The sequence below is a fragment of the Lolium rigidum genome, chromosome 2 (genome assembly GCF_022539505.1).
Source record: "Lolium rigidum isolate FL_2022 chromosome 2, APGP_CSIRO_Lrig_0.1, whole genome shotgun sequence".
In the NCBI taxonomy this organism is placed as follows: Eukaryota; Viridiplantae; Streptophyta; class Magnoliopsida; order Poales; family Poaceae; genus Lolium; species Lolium rigidum.
This window is the reverse complement of record NC_061509.1, coordinates 180,514,056-180,523,775: the sequence shown is the minus strand read 5'-3', so window position 1 is coordinate 180,523,775 and position 9,720 is coordinate 180,514,056. Positions and strand designations below refer to the sequence as shown.

Sequence of the window (9,720 nt, the reverse complement as noted above, 5' to 3'; positions counted from 1 at the left end):
TCACCCTGAAAGGTAGAACTCTAAACTTCACCTGTGTTGCCGTCCCCACTTTCATACCATTGTTGTAAAGTCCGGAACACCAAGCAAGTCCCTCAACAAACTCCCAATCTCCCGCAACCTCCCGCACCCGACCCTCCCGCCGCAACAGAACATGTTTATTTACTCATGTAGTTTAATTATCTATTAATAAAATGCGTCCGCTCTAAGAAAAGTAGTGCGGTTAAAGCCTAGCTAGGCGTGTAAGTATGCTGGGAATAAGTACGGGAGCTTCGTCCGCAACCTCGAGCCGTCAGATCATGTGCTAGAAAATCATGACGGTTCCTGCGAGCTGGAGCGAGCGGCTCTTTTCTCACCGTTAGATTGAGATCGAGTGGCCAGGGCACTGTAAAACCCTAGCCCAAAACCCACATAGCCCGCGGTCGCGTACCCTTTGGCCTCGAGCCCCACACGACAACCCTCCCGCAGTCCCGCCCCGTCGCCGTAGCCGCTCCCCGCGCCGCCGGCGCCCCCCGTTCACCTTCGCAGCTATCAGTACGGCGTTCGCCTCGGCCAAAACTTCTTGCTGTCGCCCTCTGTCTTACCCAGTATGGCGGATGTCGTTTATGCTGTGATGGATTCCGAGGTCTCGGTGGAAGGGAAAGTGGAAGGTGGAGGAATCAGGGGAGAGGACGAGAGCAAGGCCGAAGCTGTTGTTCGTGCTGAGATTAATTCCGGGGTGGAAGTTGGAGGGAGTGATGGGAAGGAGGAAAGCAAGGACGATGCGGCTGTTGACGCCGAGAGGAATTCTGAGGTCTCGGTGCAAGAGGAAAGGGAAGATGGAGGATCCAAGGGGAAGGTGGAGAGTAGCGACAGTAGCGAGGATGAGGAATCGAGTGAGGCTTCTTCGAGTAGTGATGAGGAGGAGGAGTCAAGTGAGGCATCGTCGTCGAGCAGTGATGAGGAAGAGCAGATAGCCAAGAAGCATGACGGCGGTGGCGACATGGCGGCCCTCATCAAAGAGGGTGAACTGATGGTTGGGATCAATGATGATGACGATGAGGATGAGGAGGAAGCATTGACGGGTCATACCAACTCCAAACATGAAGTGGAGGTATTGAGCTGCATCTTTTTTCATATATAGTAGAATTATGAATCATTTTTCTAGTAAGTTACGACTTGTTTTCTAATTAGTTGATTTGACTTTGCAATCAAAATCTGTTAGATGATTAATAAAGTTTATAGTAGAAAGTTGTAGAAGTTTATGCTTGGTTATTGGTTTGTACACATTAGTGACAAGCTATTGTGTGTTGCTACAACATCTATTCTCAATTGCTAAAAATCATATATATAATTGCTACAGGTGTTCACCTAGGGTGCAAACCCAATATGTCTTGATTCTGTAAAATAAGTTGTTGGTATGTCTTTTCTTATGTGGATATATCATATGTCTTTCAGGTCCTTCCTCCAGTGCCAAAGATTGAAATCCAGCTGGAACCGCATCATAAGGCACTCCCAGTGGGAACAATTTCATCTGTAAGTCTTGTATTGAACTTGACTTTTCATATAAACGTTTGTTGTCATTTGTCAAAAATCTTATCAGCACTTCTTTTATATTTAACATCTGTTTAAGATTCAGGTGCTGAAACCAGTAGGTTATTTGCATATAAGAGCTAGTAATCTACTGAACTTGTATTCACTAAGATAAACTTGACTGCATTAGTAGTAAATTCTGAAATTTATAAGTGCCTCTGTGCCTGGATGATGGTGGTTATATATTTCCATTATTACGTTTATCATTTTAATAAAAAAAATTATGGAGTTTTGTTGTAGTATACTTCTCAATTGTGGTGCTTGAGATTTTGTGTGAATAATATGTGCTTCTCATTTAGTCCTAGACTGATGAAGTACGCAAGATATTTTTATCTTTCTTGGTGTATTTCTATGCGACCCATGTGTTGACTGTTTGCTATCCATCCAGATCATGGGTGAAAGGGTGATTGTTGAAGGGTCAGTGCAACACAATCCCTTGAATGAGGGTTCCATACTCTGGATAACTGAAAGCAGGAAACCACTTGGTATTGTTGAGGAGTTATTTGGCCCAGTAAAAAACCCATATTATCTCGTCCGGTATAATTCTGTGGAAGAAGTTCCTGCTGGGATCAGTGCAGGAACTGCGGTCTCATTTGTTACAGAGTTTGCAGATCATATCTTGAATGTAAAGGAGCTGTACACCAAAGGCTACGATGAATCAGGAGATCATGTTGAGGATGAAACAGATGATCCTGAATTCTCTGATGATGAGAAGGAGGCCGAGTACAAAAGATCATTACGGATGGCAAAAAGGCAGACTGATAGGCAATTTGAGTCCAAGAAACGTTCTGGTAATAAGAGGAAGCAGCCTAGGGATGCTGTATTCCATAAGGATATGCCACCTAGGATCCACAATTTACAGACACCAGGTCATCAATCAAAGCATCGTTTTCAGCGCTCAGACTTGGCTGCTTCTGCTAACAACTCAGCAAGTGTGTTAGGTCCTCAAAACATTTCTACAAGTCTACCAATAATGGCGCCATCAGTCTCAGTGAATCCTGCTATGGCATCAGCCATTCAGTTTGCAGATCAGAAAGGTGGTGGCTTCCCTAATCCATCACAGCAGTTCTTACCGCAGCAGCCAAATTTGAACTGGCCTGGTGGGTTTCCGTCTCCCTTGTACCCGGACATGGGGATTAATGGAGCTGCTTTTGCAGCTAATATTATGCAGAACATACTCAGCGCAGCCAATCAATACCAGCAAAATTATCAGAATCAGAGTTTTGGTGGTTTCCCGAATGGAATGCCCATGGCCCCAACACAGTTTATGCCGCAGAGCAGAATGCCTGCAAATCCAATGCCTTTTGGTGGACCGCCAGTAAATCCTCCATTTGGTCCAGCATCTGAATTGGGTATGGGGCAAGCGAACCCTTATAATGTTCAGCACTTGGTCAGCAACCAGGGGCAGATGCCTCCTGGGTTGCCCAACACACAAGGATATGGAAGTCTGCCACTATCGCATGGAGATGGAGGTCAGTACCCTATGCAATTCAGTTCTGGGCAGTTTAATCATGGTAACCCGCAAAACCAAGGAGGCCGGCATTCCCTGGGGAGAGGTGGTGGGGGGAATCACAAATAGGTTAACGGACAGGCTTTGCATTTTTCTTCTTTACAGAAAGAAGTTCAATTCAGACTTCAGAGCTACGTAAGTCTCGTCTCCTGATAAATGTAGTGTTTACTCATGTCCTACTTTCTGTTACTATATTAGTCTATGCGGCTATGTCAGTGCATAAGGTTTCCCATTATTTACTCCTGGATGACCTTTTATGTGAAAAATATGAAACTTTGAAAAGATACCTTTGTTACGCAAGTTTGTAGTACTACCCCAGAAGGTCTTTAATGTGCCATTCTCCTTTCCCCCTTTTCAGGTTTCTTAGAGCTTACCGTTACAGATACATGGCTTCTATTGAATCATGAAGTTTTTTAGATGATATAAATGGGTTATATGAAGCTGATGGGAAAGATCCGGAGAAGTTTGAGTTTGCTGATAAGCATATTGCACTTCATGTTTCAGACAAGTGTGGTAAAGCATGAGGAAAAGCACATGTGCTAAGTTTGCCTGCGTGACATGCTTACAAAATTATCTTATAGTTAAAGTTCAGTTTGATTTGCTGGAAATAATTGTGTATCTTTCACGAGCTCCAGCTGTGGACCAAATTGTTTTATCCACCTAGACCTAGGGCGGGTCACGGTGGTGATGCATCGCCAGATTATCAACGCCTCTAGAGAAAGAGATGTATGAGCGTGTGAGGTGTCTCCTTTCACGGCTTCGAGAGCACAGCGTGCGTGGCCTGAACACGTCAGGGCGCGGCATGGTGGCAGGAACGCAATAACACGACGAGTCTGGGCGTGGCATAGCAAACTTGGCTAGCGAGCCTACCTAACTCTACGTGTCATCGGACTAGCGCTCGTAGCGCGAATCGCTTGGAGTAGGAGGTGCAGGATGGTCGATCGATGGAGCCATCAAGGACACGAAGCACGCCGATCGACATGATGGATGACGAGAGGATTTATGATCGCAAACGAATCGATCGGGAGGCCCACGCAGCAACTCGCAATCGATCCGTCGTTCTCCGTCCCATCATGTTCCTTGGCGTGCGTCGCCGTCCAACGGATTGCATCTTGTCCGTTCGCAGAATCCGAGAAAGTTCGCCGAAAGGAAAAGGGCCGCTGCGATATCCGGCCGACTAACTAAGCCGAGCATGCCGTCTAAACTGTGTTAGATGTTTTAGCGACGAGACTTTTTCATTCACCGACCGAATTGTGTACCTTGCACGCCTATGAAGCAACCCGAAAACTACCCGAAATAAGACTCAGCTGTGGTGGTCCTTCGCAGTGAAAAGGCGTATTTGGAGATTGGAAAGGGATTATGATCTAGGAGCCCTTCAAACTGATGGTCCAGATTTGGACGAATATCGAAACTCGAAAGAAAGGTCAAATCAGAAGCTCGGGTGAGCAGCAACCACGATGAAAAGCAGCTATAGCTAGAAAACAACTCCCTGTACGCGCGCTCTACCAAAACGAGCACTACCTAGCTTCTTCCTTACGGCCGATAGTACTAATTGATTTATCATTGCCTGAAGTTAGAGTAGAGACAGACAGGCGATAAAACGAATAAAATCTTATATGACCCAATGTTGTACGACCCGACGAGCGACCCAATCGCGGAGACTACACGTAGCGGCCTGTATCGTGATGTGGTGCCGGAAAGAACAAGTTAAGGCAGATATGCGGTGCCTGATGTGGTCTACCACCGTTGGTCGCATGTGTTGGGTCGTATAGGATTTATCTCCGCGATAAAAGGCGGGTCATGTCCAGCACCTGGCGTACCAGTTTCTTCGGTTCGAGCACTGAGAAATGGCAAGTGTTGTTTTATTTTTTTTATGAAAATTCTGTAGATCTAGTATAATCATCAATATCAGATCTAAAAGTAATAAAAATTACAAATAGATCTTTCAACCACCTAGCGACTAGAAACACTGACGCGAGCGGAAGGCGCGCCGCCGTCCTCGCCCCTCCATCACCGGAGCCCATGGGCGGGGTACTTGGGTGTACAATTGTACACCTATTATTTTGGGTAAAAGCTTGTATATCTATGTCCAATTTACATTCAGAGCAATATGCATTAAATAAATTAGAAAAAATATGAGTAAAACTATGACTTTAGTGTACTTTGTACATCCATTATTCATGCATTGGCTCCGCCACTGCCAGAGTCGGACAAGACTTGTCGTAGTATAGCTTGTTATCGAAAGTTGTTGTGCTAAGGTCCCATAGAATCAGCGCACCACAGCAACCGTCACCAAAGATGACAATCGTAGATCGGAAGAGACTGACCTGAAACACACAAATCAGTCGGATCCGGCCAGATCCACCGTACACATGACTACACACACCCTCGGGTGATGCTTGATGACGATGGAAACGATAGTATAACATGAAAATTGAAAATCGGTAGAGTTTGAAACTTAGAGCATCTCCAGTCGCGTCTCCAAACCGTCCCCCAAAGGGATTTGGGACGCGCCGGACAAAAAAATGTTCCCAGCCGCGTCCCCCAAAGCCGCTTTTTGTACGGCGCGCCCCGATATGGTGTCCGGCGCTCCGAGCCCGTCCCGCCCCACAGGAGACGTTCCGGGCACGCCGGACACAACGAAAAGCGAGGCGGGCTCCCACATGTCGGCGACTATTTCCATAAACCGTTGGTTCACGCCTTTTTTTTTTCTCGTCGCTCCTTCCCTCCTTCCCTCCCGTGCCTCCCACCCCTCCGCCGCCGCTGGATTTGCGGTCGTTTCGACGTCTGATCTCTTCTGAGAGTCGACACCGTTGTCGCGGTTGGCACTCTCGACGGTCGTTCCGCCGCCGCTGCTTCGCCAGCGCCTCCCAGAACGCGGTGTCAAATTCGTCCCACATCCGCGCACACAAGGTGCTCGATGACTTGCCAGGTACGCGCGATTGGCCGCTGTTCGTTGCCTCGTCTGCCGCAGCGCAATTTTAACCATTGATTTTGCTTCAGACATGGATAGCGACGATGAGATGCTTGCCCGACTGCTGGAGGACGAGCAATTCTTCGACGATGACCTCTGGGAGCATTTGCTGATCATCACGTTGAAAGGATCGTATGCCGCACCTAGAGGGGGGGGGGGTGAATAGGTGCTAACCGATTTTTAGTTCTTTTTCAATTTAGGCTTGACACAAAGGTAAATTCTCTAGATATGCAACTAAGTGAATTTACCTATATGACAAGGCTAACAACTAAGCAAGATATAGTTACACAATATATAGGAGATAGAATAGGATAGAGGTAACCGAGAGTGGAGCACGAGGAGACACGGAGATGATTCCCGTAGTTCCCTTCCGTTGCAAGAAGGTACGTCTACGTTTGGAGGAGTGTGGTTGCTACGAAAGTCAAACCAACAGCCACGAAGGCTTCACTCAGATCTTCTGTGAGCAACGCCACGAAGGCCTAGCCCACTTCCACTAAGGGATTTCCTCGAGGCGGAAACCGGGCCTTTACAAGGTTCTTGGGGCACACATCCACAACCAAATTGGAGGCTCCCAAATCTGTAACAACACAACAATCAACAACAATACATCAACAACAATCAACTAGGGATCCAAAGAGAAACACTAGCAAGAGGGCCCTCAAGCATATGAGGGTGAAATGTAAATCGCTTCGGTGAGGATGTAGATCGGTGTCTTCTCCTTCGAATCTCCAAAGATCAAGAGCTTTGGTTGGGTGAGGGAGGAGATCTTGCAAATCTTGAGTTCTTGATGTGGCTCTAATGGTGGTGAGGCTTGGCAGAATTTTTCCAATGATTGAGCAAGGAGGAAGGAAGAAGAAGGAGGGTATAAATACCCCCTCTCAAAATCCAGCCGTTGGTGACTTTCGAGGGCCGGATAATCCGGCCTGAGTTGGGGCAGGATAATCCGACCCCACGGAAAAATCCGGCCCTGGAGAAAAACCGGCCAAATGTCCGGCCAAAAGTCCGGCCCCATGCCAGGGAAGTACTGAGCGGCGTCGCCTCTGGTCCTTAGCCAAATTTTGGGGGCTGGATATTTTGCAAATATCCGGCCCGGATTATCCGGTCCAAAATGTCCGGCCTGGGGAATCTGTTACAGCTTCCTTTTGACTCGTTTTTCCACACAAGTCACTCATATACATGTATCTATAAAATCCCTGCACCATTTCATCAAACATTAGTGTATCACATACATTGACATCAAACACACAAAACATATTATAAGAGATGTTCTTTCAATCTCCCCCTTTTTGGTGTTTGATGACAATATACAGATTTGCAAGGAACTCACTATAGAGAGCAAGCATGTTGGCAAAACATAGAGGCACCCCCCTGCATGTGTGCATACAAGTAATTTTCTTTTGAATACAAATACACAACATATAGGTGCGAGGTGCCTCAACACAAGAGGTATCCAACATGAGCTCAAACAAGAGACATAGACATATATGAAGTTGAGACAAGGTGATAGAAATCATACCCATATGGAGATATATAATACCGGATATATAACATCATACACCATATAATAAATCTTGATCTCAACATATAGAAATCCGAAAACCTTAACAATGTCTCACAACCACACAACACATAGTTTTGAACAAACAAACCAACAAGCCAAATAGTTCAAATAAACGACATAAAGGAGGACACAAGCAATAAAGGAATGATGAACGCATATGCTTGTGCCCTAACCATGCAAATCCCCGAGAGAAGACCTAATAGAACACTTCTCCCCCTTTGGCATCGAGACGCCAAAAAGGGGAAAAGCGCGATGCTACTCGCCCCACGGAGATCACTCGGATTCCTCTTCGGACTGGTACTCATCTTCGGTGTCAGCGGCAGGAGGAGAGTCATGAGTGAAGACGGCCTGCTGAATGCACTGCTCAAGATCATTCCAAGGAACCTGAGAAGAGTGCCACCCACTGTAACCTGGGTGAACCGGAGGCTGAGGCGGAGGTCCTTGCTCACCACTGAGCTTGTGAAGAATTACCGCCTGAGTATGCTGAATCTCAGAACGCTGACGGCTGGCCTCAAAGTTCTCCTTGTGGATCTCAATGTTCATGCACAGAATGTTGCGTTGAAACCAACTGAGCTTCTTCACATGCTTCTTCATCACAGGAATATCAACATGGCGAGCAGGGGCAAAGCCACTAGAGCGGGCATCTCCCATAAAGGAGTCAGGAGCAGGTGCAGCATGGGGAACAGGGCTTCTTCTTGTAAGCCTTCTTGACAAGTGTGGCTCTCCTTTGGGAATCTACCCAAGTCTTCAGTAAGACTAGCAGTGTTGTTGATGAGCAGCTGGATATATGGAGCGTAGGGCATGGTGGTCCGGGAGACCATGGCATCATGAATCTCATTGAAGATGAAGTCCATAATATCAAGGGAGAAGTCTAATTCCTCATCACTATCACGAGCACACTGAAGGCTGAGGTGCATAAGATGCACAAGAGCTCCACGGATTGCATCATTGTTTTCACCACTTGGAGCAATGGTGGCTCGAAAGAAACGGAGATGCTGGCTGTAGATAGGAAGAAGCCCCTTGGTAGAACCAACAGCTCCAGATGAGTTGTAGAGATCATAGAGAACCATCTTGTCAGTCTTTTGGGGGCCATGGAGGCGGTGACTGCCTCCCTCGGGAACACCAAGAATCGAAGCAAAGCGGCGCATGGTAGCCTGACAATGGGTGGAGCCAGTCATCCACTCGATAGTGCGCTCAATATCTTTCTTGAAGGCAAGAGTAGCAAAGAATTGCTTAATCAAGTCAGGGCTATAGTCACACTGTATCTAGTCACACTGTATCTTCATCAGATCCTGCAATCCCATCCTGCCAGTGACCCATATGGCATCCTCAAAGTAATTATTGACAGCCAGAAGATCCACATTGATTGCTTGCATGGGTCTTACTTTCCTCATGGGTTCATATATATCCCTGAAAATGAACTCCTGCTCCATACACCAGAAGCGCTTGTCCTCAAGCCCATCATCTCTCTCAGTGTCTTCATACCGGTTTTTCTGACGGAGAGCTGCATAAGAGACACTATCCATTGCCTTGTAGTTCTCCCTAGATGACTTCCCCTTACGCCTAAGAGTGGCGGACTTGCGAGGAACTTCTTGGGTAAATTCATCACTTGACCGGTTATGCCTTGGACGCCTCCGAGTACCACTACCCTCTTCCACTGGAGGAGCCTGATGGCGTGTATTTCACACGTTCGTTGGGCAACCCCAAGAGGAAGGTATGATGCGCACAGCAGCAAGTTTTCCCTCAGAAAGAAACCAAGGTTTATCGAACCGGGAGGAGCCAAGAAGCACGTTGAAGGTTGATGGCGGCGGGATGTAGTGCGGCGCAACACCAGAGATTCCGGCGCCAACGTGGAACCTGCACAACACAACCAAAGTACTTTGCCCCAACGAAACAGTGAGGTTGTCTTGTGGAACCGGCTTGCTGTAACAAAGGATTAACCGTATTGTGTGGAAGATGATTGTTTGCAGAGAAAACAGTAAAACAAGTATTGCAGCAGATTTGTATTTCAGTATTAAAGAATGGACCGGGGTCCACAGCTCACTAGAGGTGTCTCTCCCATAAGATAAAAGCATGTTGGGTGAACAAATTACAGTCGGGCAATTG

General features: G+C 46.9%; 1 protein-coding gene across 1 annotated transcript; it reads left to right on the top strand.

Annotated features, from left to right (window-relative positions):
* The first annotated feature begins 610 nt into the window (after nucleotides 1-610).
* LOC124687776 (H/ACA ribonucleoprotein complex non-core subunit NAF1-like) lies at nucleotides 611-3,148 on the top strand. The gene is made up of 3 exons (XM_047221526.1): nucleotides 611-1,090; nucleotides 1,435-1,512; nucleotides 1,958-3,148. Exons 1-3 carry the CDS (start codon nucleotides 611-613, stop codon nucleotides 3,146-3,148), a joined length of 1,749 nt encoding a protein of 582 aa, XP_047077482.1.
* Nucleotides 3,149-9,720: the final 6,572 nt, after the last annotated feature.

What these genes read in the sequence shown, in the direction of transcription:
- LOC124687776 (XM_047221526.1), top strand. Translation starts at nt 611, where the DNA reads ATGGATTCCGAGGTCTCGGTGGAAGGGAAAGTGGAAGGTGGAGGAATC. An exon ending in ACTCCAAACATGAAGTGGAG is followed by an intron (nt 1,091 to 1,434) that starts GTATTGAGCTGC and finishes TATGTCTTTCAG; the next exon opens with GTCCTTCCTCCAGTGCCAAA. An exon ending in CAGTGGGAACAATTTCATCT is followed by an intron (nt 1,513 to 1,957) that starts GTAAGTCTTGTA and finishes CTATCCATCCAG; the next exon opens with ATCATGGGTGAAAGGGTGAT.